The sequence below is a fragment of the Coprinopsis cinerea genome, assembly GCF_000182895.1.
Source record: "Coprinopsis cinerea okayama7#130 chromosome 1 map unlocalized cont3.1, whole genome shotgun sequence".
NCBI lineage: Eukaryota > Fungi > Basidiomycota > Agaricomycetes > Agaricales > Psathyrellaceae > Coprinopsis > Coprinopsis cinerea.
The window spans coordinates 107211-125445 of NW_003307544.1; the positions used below are offsets into that span (position 1 = coordinate 107211).

Sequence of the window (18235 nt, forward strand, 5' to 3'; positions counted from 1 at the left end):
ACCCACACCGCCCACCGAATTGTGTGTAGTAGTTCCATGATGAACAATCCAGTGTAGCAAAAATAGCGCATGTGGAGTCCTCAAAAAGGCTGGAGTGGGCGCCGTGAAACCCCAGCAGGTCTCGCCCCTCACTCTAACCAACCACACCACACAGTCTCTCGCAGGTCGAGTACTGTTCCTGTCGAATTAACAAACAGACTTCCATCACACATCCTCACCTTTCACTTCCGTTTCCATCTACGCACCTATCCGCATTTTACCCAACCGCCGATCCGCACAATGGTCAAGTTCGCAACAGTCGCTTCCGCCTCCGCCATCATCGCTTCCGTCGCGCCCTCCGTCATTGCTGCGCCCATCGTTCAGGCGGACGATGCACTCGTGGAGCGGGAGCCGCTCTTTCCCCTTCTCTTTGGCGCCGGAAGCTTGATCGCCAATGCTATCAAGAAGCGCAAGCGCGACTTGGGGGATGTCGAGCTCGAACAACGAGAGCCAGAGCCCCTCTTCCCCTTGCTCTTTGGTGCGGGGAGTCTCATCGCCAATGCTGTCAAGCGCAAGCGCGGCTTGGGCGATGAGTTTGAGTTGTTGGAGAGGGGTTATGAGGATGGATTGGAGCAGAGGGAGCCGTTGTTCCCATTGCTCTTTACTGCTGGAAGCGCCATCGCGAATGCTGTCCGTGGCCGAAGGAAACGTGGTCTCGAGGATATGGAGTTGGAGATGAGGGAGTACTTTGACGAGTTTGAAGTGTAAGTTCCGTCATCATATTCATGATGAAGGCATGGGCTAATTGTTTGTGCGTAGTCGGGACTTCGAAGATGTTTTGGATTCCCGATACTATGAATCCCTGGACGAGTTGGACTAGGGTGTTGGTCCTCAAACAACGTAGAATTAAGGGCTCATTGAATTCGCTTACCTACTCCAAATACAACTATTTGCGCTTGTCTCGCAACAAATCATTCTTTGATCTTGTCCTAAACGAGTCGAGAGGGACGTGAAAGCGAACTTCAACTTTCAAGTACCTGTTTTGGATTTCTTGATTAATTGTACTGTACTCACCTCCGTTCACCCGCCTGTACCAATTATCTTATCAGCGGGTTCAGCGTCGATTTTATACTACGGACTTGGAAAGGTGTCTCTCGAGACTCTCACCAGCAATCTACACGTGGTGACCTGAAGCCGGCACACTCTTAGCCTGTTCGGATGCATACTTAGTCTCAGGAGAAGATGGTGTGAACTCCACGGCGCGGCACGCGCCTTAACAGGACGCGACGCGCACCCAACGTCAGCCACGTGGGAATGCCAGGAGTGCGGGAGCCGCATCCCGCCAGGGCGCACCGCCCCCGCTTTCGTACTTTTCTTGTCTGTCGATGTCATCCTGTACTCTGAGGACAAGGTCGAATTCAGATGTGTTCCACTGATTATTGACCTGTGGGGGTTCTGTAAACGCAATAACGTCTCTAGGCTGCACAAGGAGCCACTGGGAACAGCTCACACAGGTGATTCTTGGCTGCCGAGTACGCTCAGGAACCTCACAGCGCTGACCTCACATCAGCCCAAAATTACCCCGGAGGCTGTTGTACAGGCCAATCAAATCTCACGTACAACGAGGGCTTAACTTTCCATTAACCCTGTCAATGTCGCCACCATCTGCTGGACCGTGATGTGGCTCCCGCTTTATAGTCCCTGATGCCATCCTCCGTCCTCGTTGGCGCTGGTCCCCATCCTCTCGACCTCTGGACGCGTCGCTTCACCCTCATCCCAACGATTTTTGCCGGGAGAACCCAACTGTATCAGCTTGTGAGTTATCTCGACGTCATCTGTGACCCTTCTTCACCCTAAACCTTCCCACCTCACAGGCGAAACGATATCGAACGACCCAGCCATGTCAAACCCATTCTGTTCGCTGTGGAGACTGTTCATCGCGCTCTCCTGCCTTCAATTGACGCACGCCCTGCGCAACATCACGGTCGACAACAAAGACTCGTCTATTCAATGGTTTGGGAACTGGAGTGAGGCGGGGGTTGGGTTTGGAAACCACCTGGGAGGGTCCTATCAATCGACGCAGGACAGGACAGCCTACGCCGAGTTCAAATTCACAGGTGCGTCTTACCGCCATCCATCCATTCATGTTCCCTTCCAATCCTCGTTTCAACAGGTGTCGCCGTCTACTTTGTGTCCGCACGTTGGCCGCAGGCTATCACCACCCAAATTACGCTCGACCCTGCACTGCCGAACTCGCGTCCACTGCTGTTGAGTCTAGAAGACTATGAAACGCCAACCGTGGACAAGGACTTTAACCGAGCGGCCATCCTCGCTAGTGCAACCGGGCTCGCCAACACGGAACATACCGTTCGCGTCGAGATGGGAAGCGACGAGTCGGCGAGTTATGCCATTTTTGATGCTTTCATGTGCGCCCATTTCCTGTGTTCATTTCGAGTGGGACTAACGTGTGTCATCTAGTTACACCATTCTGGAAGAGAGTGATATTGCTCTAGCTCCTAACCCGTCGACTAACAACTCGTCTTCCACCCCCGCCTTCTCCCCTGTTCCATCAAATCTCATCACGCCACTGGAAACCGCATCCTCATCGCCTACCCCTATCCCCACGACGGCCACGACAAACCACGATGATTCGTTCGAGCCCAGCGGCAGTCTTTCCCGTGCCCAGCTCTCCATTCTCCTCATCTGTATCTTTGTCTTTCTCTTCTTCGGATGCTGCGGGATTCTTGCTTGGAAGTACAAGCTAGTGCGAAGGGACAACGTGGAGGGCGATGAGCCGGAGACGACCTTCAGGCGCGCTGAACGAGCTGAAGCTGGAGAGGCAAAGCCCCGGATTGTCTCCGAGGATCTGACCGAGAAGATGAAGCGTGCGTTGTGCGAGAAGGATCGGGATGATACCGTTAGCACATATGGCGATGACCTCGTCTTCGAGGGAGGTGGTAAGAGGATCCCGCGTGACCAAGTGAGGGATGGTGCGCAGTAGGCTGAGCTCGAGTTTATCTCGGGCTGCTTTATCTCTTGGGACTATATCATTGGAATCACCTGGATAACATCGAAGCTTACTTGTACATTTAGATCATTTCACGCTCTCATATCTGCTATCGTACCATTTGCTCGCTATCATATCCATATCGCTTTCTCGGATCACTCCTATCCTGGTCTTCCTCCCCCACTTGCACCTCTTTCAAAGTCTGCCCAGTCGGAACTGTCACCATACGAGCCTTGAACGGAAGGACGAAGCGGCGGAGGGTTCGAGGTGTGTGGCTGTGCTTTGGGAGCGACCCCCGCTTATCAGGGCGCTAGTACTACCCGTGCATTGGATAACCGTTTCATGGAGAAACTTCGGATTCCATTATACACGCTTCCGCAGTGAAGGTGGAATGCCAATTCTCGTTACGACGAGGCTTTTAACAGCGAAGTGTGATCTCTAATTATCTATATCGTACATCATGCATCATGCCGGTGGGGTAATCACCGCTGCAACTTCCACTTCAATCCTCATCCCCTCCAGTGCCAAATCCTTCACTCCAACCACAGTCAGAATCGGTTTATGATTCGGCATCCACTTCTTCATATTCCTGACTAATGCTTTAACAGCTTCTTCATCCTTGATGTCGAGCATGTAAATGTGGATTTTGTAGACTTGGGACCAGCCTTGCCCGCCGGCGGTTCGTAGTGCGAGGTCGACGTTTGAGAATGCTTGGTCGATTTCGGCGGTGATGGAGGTTGGTAGTTTGCCGGTTGCGGGGTCCCAACCTCCTGAAAGGCCGAGGACAAGGACAGGCTAGGGTGAGTCTTGACAGGGGATGTGATTGGAGAGGGCGTACTTACCTTGACCTGAACACTCGATACGGTCCCCGATTTTGACGGCTTGGTTATACCAGAACCCATCTCGGAGCTGCTCAGCGAAGCCGTCGTAGGTGAAGTATTCGAGTGTAGACATGTTGAAGCGGGGGAAGATTGTGCTTGCCAGGAGGATCAAGGCGCTCTTTTATACCCACACTTTTAAGCCCTTCGGAATGTCCGACTATTGTGAAACACACAGCAAGCAGTATGAGTAAGGATGCGAGTCTTTACCTTACCAATCCTCTGCAAAGTATCTGATGCGAGAAGTATAACGGGCGCTCTTGGCTTGATGAATTCTTTTCTGGAATCGTCGATTTAAAGCAGGCGCCCATGGAGCAACATGATTACAGGGCTTCACGGCGATGAAATTCCGCACCCAGATGTTGTCATCCTCTCGCTTGGACTGGAGGACGCATGGTCGGCGAAGCTGTGGCCAAGGGGAGATCAGAGGTCCCTTTCAAAACCCTCTGTCGAGTCGGGCGGGAGAGCGTCAACCTTCAATGCTAACATGAGCAAATAAAGATTATCCCTTCGCTTCCTTGGGCCCCAGGTTCTCTTTCTGTTTCGAATCTCGATGGTAATCCATCCCGACCATCCATTCAAAGACGGATGCAACGTGGATTTCTTTCAGATTTAGTCAACGTTTCGCCGATTTTGGAAGTTGTCGGTAATATACATCGCGCCTTGTGAATGCCCTCCCAACCGCATTCCGAACGCTGACGATTTCTCATACGGCTCTGATCGAATTTGGGCCACAGGAAAGAAGAGAGCATTCATAATGGCCCTATTGCATCTACCGTACAGGTGGTCGAAAGACCAGCGTCTTCGACACATATCTCATTGTGTCGCCTTCGGGATGATGGCGGTATCCTTTCCCCTCCTCTCCAAACGTAGTCGGCCCCATCCACTCCCGGTCCTCAACGATCCCCGCCCTATCGGCTTCCAGCCATTTCCCCCCTTGCAACTTCCACCTCCACGGATTTGGATCACTTAGGATGCGTTCAACCTGGACTGAAAGGTGATCCTTCTTACTCTCGATCGTCTCGAGTTCGAGGAAGAGCGCGCGACAACTGCGGGGTAAATGGAACAGCGACTTCCATTGGTCCGAAAAGATGTCGTCCCACTTCCCGGGATCTTTGAAGTCGGGGAGGACGGGGTTGGGATGGAGTTGGGTGACGTCGAGGTCGCTGTCGATCTCCCACCACCACCAATCGGTGTACCGGATGGTGAGCTTGACTGTGTGGGGTTGGAGGGAGGGGCATTGGCGGAAGAAGCGTGCAAAGGTGACCGCGTCGCAGGCGGATATGTGAGAGAATATGTGGATGGTTGTGATTTTCGACCATTGGTGCGGTTTCAGAGCTTTGGTGCGCAGAGATTGGTAGGGGTGGTTTTGGTTCTCTGCCCGAATGTCGGCATCGCTGGCCTTCTTCCTACATTCTGTGCGCAGAACCAGTTAATATACGACAACGAGTATGTTCCTATCATGTACTCACTCCAATTGCGTTTAGGTTCGAAGCACTGAGGAGGACTTCTGTCCTTCGTGCCCCACCAGAACGCTAGCTCGGTATTCCCAGACGATTCTTTCCACACCAAGTCTTTCGCCTCTAGGTAAACCATCCTGCAGGTCAGCAGAACGTCGAGGTCCGTCTTTTTAGGCGCGATATACCCGGGACGAGCGTAGTAGCTGTTGAAGGGATACGCCTTGCTCATGTCGAACGTCGATTCGAACACGGTCTCGAATATTTCGAAACGGAGTTCTGGAGGCAGTTTGGCGTACAGGGGGCTCCCATCTTGAATGCGAGGAGGCCCAGCGAGCGTTACGACGCCCCTTCGTCGATGTCGGCGTCTCTGTCCGTGGAGAGGTGAGCTAGAGGACACTACGGGGTGTTGGTGCACCATGATGGTTTGGGGAAGAATCGGACGAGAGGTGAGACACGTATGTTTTATGTTTCAGTGGGAGACTCATCGTTCTGTACTTCTTCCGATGAGACCGGTTGTGCTCACTCGGGGTTAGGTATCAGAAGCTCATGCGCTCATGCATGGAGACAATCAGCGCGAGTACACACTAAAAATGCCCAGTATCGTAGGAGACTCGGTCAATATTCCGACACTGAAAGGAAGGCCATACGTTCTGCTATTGGAAGCCACCCCAGTAGTTTCAGTTCCGTACGAATAATCTGGGAGGGGAAAAGAGACCCATTTTAGCTTCCAGTCGTCGGGTGGGGTCCCCTATGGCGGTGACGTCGACAGTGACCGCCATGAGGGGTCACCGGTCAGGCCTCACCCCTCAGGGGCGGGACAGACTCTCCAAACGCCATTTCCAGCGATGAGGATGCGACTCAGAGGTAGTCGAACTGGCACAAAGAGGATTCAGAGGATTTGATGAGGGCCATATAGTTCCAATGTCCAGTCGTTATGCGGCGCGAGGGGCAGAAACCAATCAACGTTGATCGAAAGCGCCGACCTTTATTTTCTGGGACGAACTGCGGCCATATTGGATTCAGAATGCATACATACAAGTCAGGAGAACACTGGGGAATTGGAATGTCCGGCGGTACAAGTCAGAGATCGCATGTCGTTATAACAATTACACTTTTCCCTCGGTGGCCACCTCAGGAATCTTTTCCAGTCCCTCCTTCGAGGGCAATGCTTTAAAAATGAGCGCTCGCACAATATACTTCATTTCGTTCCCCTCCGGATGATGCTCATATCCAGGCCCATTCGCACCATTAAACTTCGTCGGCCCCATCCACTCCCACTGAGCCATCCTCTTCAAAGCCTCGTCCTCCGACAGGTCACCCACATCAAGCTCCAAGCACTCTCCATCAAACCTCTTCCACTTCCAACCCTCCTTCCCCCGAATCACATCCCGAATATGCGCCTCAAGCTCGCCCTTTTTCTTCTCGATCGTCTCTAGCTCCAGAACGAGCGTCTCGACGCTGGGTGGGAAGTACATCTCTGTTGAAGGGGGTGCGATGGTCAAGTCCAAGGCATTGTCGCGCTCCCACCACCACCAGTCTGTGTACCGTATCGTGATCACGACGGTCTTCGGTTGGAGCTCAGGTACCGACGTGAAGAAGGCGGCGAATTCGTAGGATTTACAGGCGTACATCTGGGGGAAGATCTGGATTTTGGTGATTTTGGACCACTGGGATGGAGTGAACAGGGACGTTCGACGCGATTGGCGGGGGTGGTCGATGGAGTGGAGGTCCATGATTATATCGTAGTGGCCGATGATGTTCAGGTTGTCGCTAATATCGTCGAAGATGGCGTCGTCGTGGTCAACGTCGATGAAACCATCAGCGTAGAGAGCGCTGCCCGAATCAGAGTCATCGGCGTCAGAGTCGGTGAATTGTGCCTCCTCCTCAGTGGCCCAGCCGTCCCCGTCTTCCTCGACAAAATCCACAGAAGGACTACCACCGTCGCCCATCTGGTCCGACGCACCACTCACAGAGGCGTCGGGTTCGTCGGCCACCACCACCTCGTCAGAGGCTTCGGCATCCAAATGGCCTAAGAACATCGGCACGTCCGGACCCCCCGCCAACAGCTCTTCTGCGACCTGGCCAACAGCGGGATCCCCTGCGATTGAAGTGTGAGACTGGGCGAGCTGGTCCCACATCTCCCCAACGTGTATGTCTTCGTCGTTTATTTCCCATCCCGCAACATCATCCAGAAACTGACTAGCCTCCTCCTCCGGGTCTACCTGCACATCCGAGTCCCAATGATAACGCTCCCCTCCTCCAAACTCTAACCGATGACTCCTAGGCCTCCTCTCAGCGCTCCCGATCCAAAACGACTCTTCACCGTTCCCCGTATCCTTATGCCAGACGAGCTCCCGCGCCTCCGCGTACACCCTCCTGCACACCCTCAACAGCGCAACGTCGGTGCACTTGGGCGCCGTATGACCTGGGCGGTAGTAATAGGAAAGGAATCGGTAGGGTTTGGAGGGGTGTGAGTATGATGTGAAGTAGGCGATGAAGATTTGGCGGCGGAGTTCGAGGGGGAGGGTGTGGTAGAGGATGGATTGGTCCTGTGGGTTTACCTTGGCCGGCGACAAGTCGATGTCGATGTCGATGTCGATGGACTTGGTCTTGTTGGAGGATGAGGGGGAGAAATCTGCCGCTGGCTGGTCCTCGACGGTGAGCGCAGGTTGGCCCATTGTAGCGTCCATCGATGAGGCAGGGCTGTCGGTATCCATGAAAGCAGTGGTGGAGAACTACTGTGTGCGTCAACTTGTGGATGAATCAATGCGATGCGATGCCTTTCTATTTAAGAATCGCGGCACTTGTAAGAAGTAGGCCATGTGCCCCGTCAAGTACGCAGAGTCAGTCAACACTAACTCAAAAGCAGCAATCCGGGAAGATATGAGCGGTTTACGGTATCTTTGCACCGAGTCATGACGAGTGGCCGTGGCCAACTTCACGTCGGTGATCACAGGGCCGCGATGGGCGGGGTGCGCGGAGCGCATTGTTTTCCATCAACAACCTTGCCAAATAGGACGATTTTCCGATCAAATGGGAAAGGTACGCTTCACCTTGGCTTCACCCATACCTGCAAAGTCGTAGAACCTGGACCGTCTGGCGTCCAACGAACATATCTCCTGGATTGATGACTGGTATGACTGTATTACCACGAGAGGTGATTGAGCTCAGGTTGGATTACCCGTTGTCAATGCTAAATTATCATGCCCTTCCAATCAGCTCCTATTAGCAGCGAGAAACGGCGACACAAGCGCCTTGGACGACTTGACTTCGCTCATCTCTCAACAAAACTACAACTTGACTCTCCTAGACGCAATACTCCACCACCTCCAAAAACCACCCAAGATCCAACTTTCCTCACGGGTGATCGACTACAGCAAGATAGCCGCCGTCCTGGACCTCTGCATCACTGCGCTCTCCTGTCTCGGAGTAGCCGTGCTACACTGCGATCGCACTCTGACCTATAAAACGGCCACCGTGTCCAAGGTCTCTGGGCAGCTGTACAGCATCCTCGAGTGTATCCATGCGAGCGTCCTATATGCGTTGTTCCGCCATACGAACGGTCCAGAGTGGAGGTCGGTGATCTTGCGGCTCGCTTCGACGCTTGCCAACGTTATGGACCTTGATCCGAGTTTGAAGTCGCCCATTCTATCCTCCGAAACGGCGATGAAAATTGGCTTTACTCTCTGGACGCACACCGCCTCCGACCTTCAGCCCTACGCCGACCCGTACCTTCCCAATGGCTGTCCCGTGTTTCGAATTCTGAGAAGCTTCAGGAGGCACCCAGTCGGGTCGATCATCCTCCACGACCACGTCCTATCGTCGCAGGATAATACCAGAAACTACGCTCTCGCGTTCTCTAACCGCGTCACTCATCTCTCGTCCGTGTTTACCGATGCGGCTGGACCCAGAGGTAGCACCACCGCCATGAGGATCGCGCTAGACTACCTGTCTGACATCGAAGACCTCGGAATGGACCTCAGCCGCGATCCCAATATCCAGGCTTGGTTGACGAAAATGGACATCCTGAAGGTCTGGATGGAATTCTTGGCCCAGTTCGCCCACCGACTAGGAGTCGACCATTCCCTGATAGTCGTTCAACACATGTTCACCGCCTACGCTGTGGGACCGTTCTCAAACCCTGTCAAAGCTGTCGCAGAGCTATCGTCCCTGGGACTTCCAGGCGTCGTGGCGGGCTTACTTACTTCTGGAACACCAACCCGTCGAGATGATCAACGTGTCGCCGAGATGATGCTCGAGTATTGGAGGGGGTACCTGTATTATCCGCGCACGCTGGGTGCACTTGTCGACGAATTCGCTCAGATGCCTCCGAAGGTACTTGCCAAAGTATCACAACTCCGTCCTGCTGTCCAAGGGTGGAAGCCATTCCTTCAAGAACTCGGTGATCAAGAGGACACACTGACACACTGCACCCTCGATCCTCTTCGCATTTGCGATAACCTCAACGTACGTGGTCAGACCTCCGGTACCATATGCACATACTTTCTGTCCTAACGGACGTTCCCGTTAGCACACCACCCCAACGCGACGCTTCTCCATTTCGAAGACCTGCGCTGATTGTCAGACTGTCGTTTATTGCAGTCCTGAATGCCAGCGTCAGGATTGGAAGTCGCGACATCGCACAGAGTGCAAAATAATGCGCCACAGCCGTGCAGGTATTACGCTCTTTCCAGTTTCTGACCATTTATTCCTAACACCCTAATGCCCTCCACCTCGCCCTTAGTCCTTCGAACGAGAAACCTCAGTTACACCGCCCAAACGCGCGCGTTCCAGCTTCAAACCCTTTTATCCGCGTTCCACGGGATCCAAATGGGCATGGAGGACAGAAACAACAACGCACAACGGGGCCACCGCTGCCGCCACGCCTCACTACTCCACCAACCCCATTTCGTGTTCCTCAACCTCTGCACTTTTAATGGCGACAACTTTGACTGGGACGTCATCCCTATTGAAGATTACCCTCAACTCCGCCGAGAGATGGGCTGCCACCCTGTCTGTCCTGCGATGGAGTCGAGGATGGACACGATCGTTCAGAATTTTGGAGCTCGGCGGGATACGGAAACTAGATTGATGTTGGCGATTTTTGCTTGGAATATGTGGTTTAGGGTGACGATGGTTGTCGAGTTTGCGCCGAAGGATGGAAAGGATGGGTGGATTCCCCTGCGTAATGCCATTCAGATTGAGTGAGTCGACGTTCGTTTTCGTATGTTCAAACCTCAAGAATGGACCTAACTCCTGAGTCCTTTTCCATCCGATCAGCAAGAACACGCGACCTCCAGAGCAGGTTCCAGGCTTGTAAATTGCAGCACCTAGTATCTCAGAGTAAACATCAAAACCTTCACGGTGTACTGCGTCTGAAACTCCAAGGGCTGGGACTTATACCCAACATACCCAGGTCTCGACGTTCCCATCCAATCCCACTGCTTAACACCCGCCTGCCTGTCTAACACCAAGTACCGCCCATCCTCCCGCTTCCATCTACACCTGCTCGAATGGTCAAACATCATCGTTATCACGTCATCCACCTCGTCCGACCTCCACTCTACGGTCTCGAGCTCCAGAATTATCGCTTCCACGCTATTCGGAATCGCTCCTGTAGCTTGCGCATCGTCGTGATACCAAGGAACGTCTGTCCCTAAACTGAGACCCCCTGAGACTGCCTCCCACCCAATCCAATCTGTACGCCGAAAGGTGATTCGGATGACTCGAGGCCGGAGATGCGCAAGGCGAGCGAAGAAACCGGTAAAGACCGGAGTCGTACAGCAATGCGCCTCCATGTACAAGTGTATGCTCGTCATCCTGGACCACTGCGATTCAGTGTAAGGCCTGGTGAGGATAGTCGAAGACGTTCCTTCCCATGAACGATTGCGATGCAGGTACGCTAAGTAGTTTGTGGAATTATTAGCGGTGTGACAGGGGGGATAACAGAACAGACTGTCTACTCACAGCGACATTCTTTGGGTCTATGGATAGTTCCACCCCACCAAAACGTCTCTTCACAATTTCCCGTTGAAGGATCCCAAACCAAATCCTTGGCTTCGCGATAGACCCTCCTGCAAGTGCGCAACAAGCCGAGATCGGCTCGCATGGGCCCCGCACATCCTGGTCTGTAGTAGAACGCCTCGAAGGGGTACAGATTCTTCAAATCGACGTCTTTGGCGAGTGTAAACTTGAAGATGAGGATCCTGATCTCGGCGGGAAGGACCGTGTACAGGGGCGAAAACCTTTGGCCATCGATCCACCACAGCCCTGTCTTTTCCGATACAGGGTTGGTGGGAGGCTGAGACATGGCGCTCGGAGAGACAGGCTTTGAGTTGCTCAACCCCATTATGCCTTCGCTGATGGTGAGTTGCTGCGGGAAGGGTGGACGAAAGAGAAGAGAATGTATTTAAGAACCGCCATCCATCCCAAGGCGGTGCTGTATGTCTAAAGAACCCACCGGATGCTGTTCCAACCGGACAGGCGAAGTTGACAGATACATTTTGTTGTACTTATTTAGAGTCCGTTAGACTTCTTACTGTAGACAGTCGCTTGCGGCGATCTCTCTTGATCTCACCACGGCTGTGCGGGCGCTTACGGGGAAGTCCGATGGGCGCCTACGTTATTCCAGGTCGTCTCCTGTTAAATGTTAATCTTGCGGCGTGTTGGTTCGGGCAGAACGAGCACTCAGCACTCACTCGAATCAGTCGACAAGCTGTGTCCGTGTTACACTTTTTTGAGGGTCAAACTCATCGATACACCGAAATTTCCGAAGATTAGGCTCGCCGCCGGAACTCAAGAACTCGGAGGATATCTCGTTGAAAAACCACAAGCAATCCATGCGATTACTCGAAACAAAGCATAGTATCATATCACACAGCGATACAAGTACATCATCGATGTCGAAAGGTATCAAGAAAAAAACAAAAGTCCATCCACGTCGTAGGTAATACAATTACAAGTAACGCAACAAACTCGAGACCATGCGAAGCGTCCCATTAAGCGAAAGAAAAATAAAAAGACGAAAGGATCACCACAGAAGGCTGCATTAATCGAAAGCGAATGATGTGAATGCATAGAAGGGGGGACATCGATTCGAAAAGGTCAAAAGATCGCAAAAAGTCAGATGAGAAGGTCATCACCACACTTCACCGAACGCCTAGTTCCTGGTCGGAACCTGCTGGCCATGGGCAGTGGCACCATGAGCCGTCGCACCATGCGCAGCCGTTCCATGACCATGCGTAGCAGCCTGAGTGGCAGGCACATTAGGCGTAATCGTAAACGCATCACTCCTCCACCCCCTCTCACCCTCCCCAACCAACCCAGGCGTAACCTTCTCACTCACCGCCTCCTTCTCCGCAGCCCTATTAACCCACCCAGCAGGGTTCCCCACACTACTCAGCAACGATTGCCTCTTATCCGACACAATCTTAAACTGCGACTCCTTCCCTGACGAATGCGTGGAGGAGGAAGAGGAGGTGGAGGTACGGATGGACCCGCCGACGGCCCCGCGCTCCACTTTGACGTCCGTGCGTGCATCGGCTTCGTGGGCGGTGGCTTTGGAACGGTTGAAGAGCTGTACGGCCAGAGAATCAGTACCTTGTCTCATCTCACTCCTCGAATTCGGAAGACGAAAGAAACTCACATCCCGCAAAACCTCAGCCCGACTCTGCCCCTCCGTAACCTTCGCACTCTCCATCCTATCCCTCACACCAACAAGCTGTCCATCAACATACTCCAACGCAGTCCTCAATCCATCCCTAATCGCTTTCTGGATCTGCCTCTTGATCAATCCAGTAGCCAAGGGGCGAAGAGTCTTGTAGAGAAAATCATGCTTCGAGTCCCGGATGGAGAACTTGAGGTTGTCCACCTTGACGTTGACGTCTTGGACGTGGAAGACGGAGGAGCGGTCGCGGGTGGTTGAGACGAGGGTGACGTGGGCCTAAAGACAGGGGGAGATACGAGTGTTAAGTGGATGGAGGGGGGGATAAGTGGAGGGACACGTACCGAAACACCTTCACCACCGATCAAGACGTCGGCGAGACCGCTATCTTTCATCTTGGGAATACCACTCTTCTTGTGGTAGTAGAACGCAACGTCGCGCATGTCGGCTTGGATATGCTGAAGGGTGAACGAAATCTTGTGGTGCGTCTCGTCTAAATCATCGAACACTGTCAGCAAACCGGCTCCACTGTCACCTTGAATCATATACGCAGACGACGTACCAGGGATGGAATCATAAGGCGAGAACTTGACAAAGTTGTGCACGTCGAACGAGACAATATTGGGGAAGAGGTTGCGTCCCTGAAGAGTCAAATTCTCGACCACCAAATCCAAACTGTCGTCCGTGTACTCGATGCGGGGGATGGGGAGGTACCCGACCTTCTGGATGAGCTGGGGCGCAATGACGCGTCGGATATCGTTCCAGAGATGGGGCTTGAACTTGAGGTTCCCCTCAGCGTCGAAGAGGAGGTCTTTGGTAAGGCGAGCCCAGTCATCTCCGAATCGTTGGTTGAGCTACAAGTTACAAGTAAAAGTTCTGTCAGCTAGCTACTCGCGATCTCAGACAAGGTGGTGAAACTCACAGGATCATCGCCCATAGCCTTAAACCATTCCCCGATCGTATTGAACAAGTTGTCAAAGTGACCCTTGTACTTCCCATCGTAGAACCGCCTTCCGCTCTCCCGCAAATTACGGGCCTGGTTATCGCAGTCGGGCTCGATGATGTATCCAGGCTCCAAGAAGACCTTGCGCATCCAGATGTTGACACTGCGGAACCACTCGCGCAAGCCTTCGTCGCGGCGGGCGTCGTCGGCGAGGGCGTCCATGGCGTCGAAGATTCCGTTCGTTGACGTGTTGTTGGCGAAGCGTTCGAGGAGGGTGCGGAGCTCGAGGGTAGCGAGCTTGATGGGGTGATCCTATAGTGGGTAGAGTAGACGACATGAGCATCGGAGGTGAGAACGGGAAGGCGAAGACAAACCTTGTCAGCAGGGACCTTCTCCTTGGTGCGCTGCTGGGTGGTCTGGCCCACAGTGCGACCGTGCTTGACGTACTCTTCAAGGTATCCGAGCAGCCAGCGCATCGAATCTTGATAGTTGTCGTGCTTCTGACACTCGAGGATGACCTGTGACGGATGTGAATACGAGAGAAATGAGCGCGACGGTTGACGAGATGCGTACCTTCTTAGCACGGAAGATGAACTGGTCGCGTCGTTCCTCAGGGAAGTACTCCTCAGTGAAGAACTTCTTTCCACGCTCGGCCTGCTCGTTGGCGCGGTCCTTGTGCTCTTGTGGAATACGCTCGTTGAGGTTATCCTACGAATACCGTTACCCTCGGAGGCCCAGAATAAGATCCAACGATGAGACATACCCGAACGTTATCACGGACATCCCTCATCCTACCCATGATACCCTTCTTCTTCGCCTCCTTTCCTTGTTCATTCCCCTCTTCCTCGAGGTGTCGATATTCCTCAGCCTCGCGCCTAGCCTGTCCAAGCGCCTCCTGTCCAGCCTTGAACCCTTCACCCTTCGCCTCCTCATACCGCCTCTGATTTTCCTGCACAACATCCCCAACCGGCCTTCCTCCCTGCGCTCCAAACTGGCTCTGGTCCTGAAGGTAGGCAGTATCCTCATCGGGGTGCTGTCGAACCTTCTTTCCCGTGAACGGTACATTGCCTTCGAGTACAGGCGTCTCGTTGGGGCCAGCGACGCGTCCTCCTTCGGTGATGAACTGGTCGCTGGGGGCTGTCTGGTCGACTTGGCGGAGTTGGTCGGGGTGGGGAGCGACGGTGCCCGCTGCTTTGGAGGCGCCGATGGCGAGGAGGTCGCGACCAATGATGCTGAAGTCGGAAAGAAGCTTGCGGACTTCGCTGTTGGTGAGAACGAGGGTGACGAGAGTGCGGAGATGTTTAAGGGCTGAAGTTAAATACGAGCAAACATCAGCCTTGGATCCGACGCGAATTCCAAAACGAAACACTTACCATCTTGCCCATCCTGCCTCGCCTTTTCGCTGTCGACGGGTGCAGAGCTCGTAGCTTCAGCCACAACGTCCCCTAGCTTCACTTCGCCGTCACGGCTTGCGCCTTGGGTGTGCCAGATGAAGTTTTGAAGGAGCTCGTCGGCGTTCTTCTCCTGGACCATGAGCTTGGCGGTGCCGATTATATCTCGAACATCTTGAACGAGTTTCTGGCCTTCAGGGGAAAGCTTGTGGGTTTCGACAGGGGAGTGGTTTAGGACGTAGTCGAGGGTTTGGTCGATTTGGGTGTTGGATGGGAGTTTGCCTTTGCGGAAGGCTTGGATTACGCCATAGAGTCGAAGCTAAAGAAATGTAAGTAATGAACTAAAAGCATTAGCTCCTCGACGTACCTTTCGCTCGACGTCGGCAGCTTGGGCCTGCTTGTCGACTGGGTCGACAACAGTGTTACGGGCAGGGTTGGGAGAAACTTCCTTTCGAGCTTGAGGCAGCGACATAGCGATTAGTGTGTCGTCAAAAGAAGTCGTCGATTATACAAAAGATATAACAGATGCTTTGTTCGGGTCGTGAAAAAGGCTTCAAACGGGGTTGGAGAATGCAAGAGAAGCTTGGTGGGATTGAGAGTATCGTTCGTTTGGGCAAGTGAGGTGGGCTATAAGTCTCCTTTTTGAATGCTCCATGGATGACGATGATGGCTGGTATAACGTCATGGTACCCCACTTCGCGATTCCATTGACGCCAGTCGCCTCCTGAGTCGCAGCAGGACGCGTGACGTCAAGGTAATGTTGGACCATTGCAAGTGGATATCTTTTTCGGTTTCCTGGGTATAAAGGCCAGAAATGATGTCAAGGGAGGGATGTTATCCTACACGTGTATGAGAGCAATGGAGGGCGATATCGAGGAGGACGTAACCCGAAACTGTAGCGCACAGGGATCCGAAAGGCAGCATCGCTCCAAAAATTGGATGTTCAACCTGAGCAGCCAAAGCACTGGCGCTTCAGAGTAGGGGGCGAAGTCGTCATAGGGCTCGGTTGTTCGTGGCTATAATGACAGTGCTGCGTTCCGTGTTCTTCAGATAAAGATGCACCAGAGGAGCAGTTGCTTGGTGCAGCGTACGATATGTTGTGGGCGAACGACAAAGCGCTCCACATCCCTCATCGAACGTGGCATCAATGTGGCTGTGTTCGATTACATCAGACGGGCGTTTGTTTCAAATCCGGGCGCTTGCATTCCTACCGCTGGCAGTAACCTACGAGCAATCTTGATGCCCTGTCAACTCGGGATAAACTCCATCTTCAGCAGTGCTTGGGAGCCCTCTTCATTCCTCCGTGGTTATATATGGCGTACCACTACATCGGATGCACCTCCCTACTCCTCACCCATTACATCGTTCTCAAACCATTGTCCCTGTTCATCCAAATCCAAATTATGCCCTCCATGCACGTGCACCGCCGTCAATTTCGGAAGAACAGACTTCCAACGGTCCGCGTTCCGGACATACTCCTCCCATGGGAGTGGGATAGGCGCAAGGACTCCATGAATAACGATCAACGAGATCTTCGTAATGTTCGACGCCGCTAGAACACACGAGGCTTCTCTAAGCTGTTCAGTGACTGGTTCTTCTGCGCAAGATGGGGCGAAGTGTCTTGTCAGCATCAGCTTCGAGGAAGAATAATGAAGATCGCACCTAAAATCATTGGCTTGTACGAATCAATGGCGATACAAAGTCTGACTAAATCAGGGAAGCATTCCATTAGAACCTCAAAGAGTTCTTGCATCTCCTGGATGGGCGGCATATCATCCCACCACAGTGTCATATCCCGAATTGAAACCTTCCCTGTGAGGCTATAGTCGTATCCAATTCCCTCCAAATCCCTAGCAACACTGCGCAAGAGCGAGAGCCTCTCTTGCTGAGTTGGATAAATACAGGGAAGGAGAACTGGACCATCTGAATCGCTCGAGACCGTCCCACATAGGGAATCCAAATCTCGAGCGAGGTAAATAGCTGGGAGTTGCGTTCTTGTCCTTGATAGATCATAGGTGCCGAAGCTCGTACCCCAGAGTACGCACCCCAGGATTCCCGGATTGACCCATTTACACACAATCTCGTGCTGGAGGTCTGTGGGGGGTTCTTCTCCAGTACTATATATTACGACGATTTCGACGTCCCTTAAGCTCTGAATATCTGAGAGGTTCTCCAATAGTAGGCAGTCGCTCATCTTGAGTGCCCCTAAGCGAAAAGGCGCCGTCCTGTATATTGCGGAAATCCGTCAGGAACTTTCAGCCCAAGCCTGCCGCCATCTTCCGCGCATATCAGACGGACAACTCACACTAGGGCCTTTACGATTTCATCGCTTTTGCAATAGTTTGAATATACCATCGATTCTCGGTCTTCAGGAGGAGAGAGCAGCTCGAGGTCGAGCTCGACGAGCGCTCCAAACAGAGGCATCACTTCCAACAGTCTGGAGATGATGACGCCGTCCTCAGACCCAGCGACGACGACTCGAAGTTTCTTCACCATTGCCGCCTTTTGGTAGTTCGTCGCAAGTGTTTCAATTGGCGTAGCTTGAAGATCCTGGCGGTCGCTGATTGAGATTGAGTGGTAGAGTAGTCGTTCTGCAACGTCTTTGACGTCCCTATCCGCGAGAACTACATCAGCAAAAGGCCCAGGGCGTGGCGACCGTGGTTCCGCGGCTACCACACCCATCCACGCCCCCACAACAGGCCGTGGCGACATAATGACCGGCGGATTACCACACCCCGCCACGCTCGATTTGTGTCGACATGCCAGATTATGGCGACACAACTCCCGCTGCCTGACACGCGCACACGCCAACCAACGGCTGCCACAAACGATGGGGGGATGACAAAATTTGTGTATTTGGCAGGGGCTAGAATAGGCTAGTAGGGATTTATATAGATTATCAGTAATGAAGAAT

General features: G+C 53.1%; 9 protein-coding genes across 9 annotated transcripts; 3 read left to right on the plus strand and 6 right to left on the minus strand.

Annotated features, from left to right (window-relative positions):
- Window positions 1–279: 279 nt before the first annotated feature.
- On the plus strand, window positions 280–859 carry CC1G_02745 (hypothetical protein; the record flags this gene model as incomplete). Its single annotated transcript, XM_001828112.1, has 2 exons — window positions 280–743; window positions 799–859. The coding sequence occupies 2 exons, from the start codon at window positions 280–282 to the stop codon at window positions 857–859; spliced, it is 525 nt and encodes a 174-aa protein (XP_001828164.1).
- A 1020-nt stretch (window positions 860–1879) lies between these two features.
- CC1G_02746 (hypothetical protein) lies at window positions 1880–2980 on the plus strand (the record flags this gene model as incomplete). Its single annotated transcript, XM_001828113.1, has 3 exons — window positions 1880–2096; window positions 2153–2405; window positions 2458–2980. 3 exons carry the CDS (start codon window positions 1880–1882, stop codon window positions 2978–2980), a joined length of 993 nt encoding a protein of 330 aa, XP_001828165.1.
- A 422-nt stretch (window positions 2981–3402) lies between these two features.
- On the minus strand, window positions 3403–3940 carry CC1G_02747 (endoribonuclease L-PSP; the record flags this gene model as incomplete). Its single annotated transcript, XM_001828114.2, has 2 exons — window positions 3403–3756; window positions 3829–3940. 2 exons carry the CDS (start codon window positions 3938–3940, stop codon window positions 3452–3454), a joined length of 417 nt encoding a protein of 138 aa, XP_001828166.1. The 3' UTR covers window positions 3403–3451.
- Window positions 3941–4636: 696 nt separating this feature from the next.
- On the minus strand, window positions 4637–5742 carry CC1G_02748 (hypothetical protein; the record flags this gene model as incomplete). Its single annotated transcript, XM_001828115.2, has 2 exons — window positions 4637–5280; window positions 5337–5742. The coding sequence occupies 2 exons, from the start codon at window positions 5740–5742 to the stop codon at window positions 4637–4639; spliced, it is 1050 nt and encodes a 349-aa protein (XP_001828167.2).
- Window positions 5743–6430: 688 nt separating this feature from the next.
- CC1G_02749 (hypothetical protein) lies at window positions 6431–8210 on the minus strand (the record flags this gene model as incomplete). Its single annotated transcript, XM_001828116.2, has 1 exon — window positions 6431–8210. The coding sequence occupies exon 1, from the start codon at window positions 8039–8041 to the stop codon at window positions 6431–6433; it is 1611 nt and encodes a 536-aa protein (XP_001828168.1). The 5' UTR covers window positions 8042–8210.
- Window positions 8211–8460: 250 nt separating this feature from the next.
- On the plus strand, window positions 8461–10532 carry CC1G_02750 (hypothetical protein; the record flags this gene model as incomplete). The annotated part of the gene is made up of 4 exons (XM_001828117.2): window positions 8461–8481; window positions 8544–9791; window positions 9856–10000; window positions 10069–10532. The coding sequence occupies 4 exons, from the start codon at window positions 8461–8463 to the stop codon at window positions 10530–10532; spliced, it is 1878 nt and encodes a 625-aa protein (XP_001828169.2).
- Window positions 10533–10654: 122 nt separating this feature from the next.
- CC1G_02751 (hypothetical protein) lies at window positions 10655–11634 on the minus strand (the record flags this gene model as incomplete). The annotated part of the gene is made up of 2 exons (XM_001828118.2): window positions 10655–11226; window positions 11292–11634. 2 exons carry the CDS (start codon window positions 11632–11634, stop codon window positions 10655–10657), a joined length of 915 nt encoding a protein of 304 aa, XP_001828170.2.
- An 849-nt stretch (window positions 11635–12483) lies between these two features.
- Window positions 12484–15898, minus strand: CC1G_02752 (hypothetical protein; the record flags this gene model as incomplete). The annotated part of the gene is made up of 10 exons (XM_001828119.2): window positions 15689–15898; window positions 15304–15640; window positions 14694–15238; window positions 14504–14638; window positions 14305–14448; window positions 13910–14242; window positions 13550–13841; window positions 13332–13480; window positions 12970–13266; window positions 12484–12900 (listed from the first exon to the last, which is right to left on the minus strand). Exons 1-10 carry the CDS (start codon window positions 15791–15793, stop codon window positions 12484–12486), a joined length of 2754 nt encoding a protein of 917 aa, XP_001828171.1. The 5' UTR covers window positions 15794–15898.
- A 766-nt stretch (window positions 15899–16664) lies between these two features.
- Window positions 16665–18033, minus strand: CC1G_02753 (hypothetical protein; the record flags this gene model as incomplete). Its single annotated transcript, XM_001828120.2, has 3 exons — window positions 16665–16918; window positions 16984–17546; window positions 17627–18033. 3 exons carry the CDS (start codon window positions 18031–18033, stop codon window positions 16665–16667), a joined length of 1224 nt encoding a protein of 407 aa, XP_001828172.2.
- Between the last annotated feature and the right edge of the window lie 202 nt (window positions 18034–18235).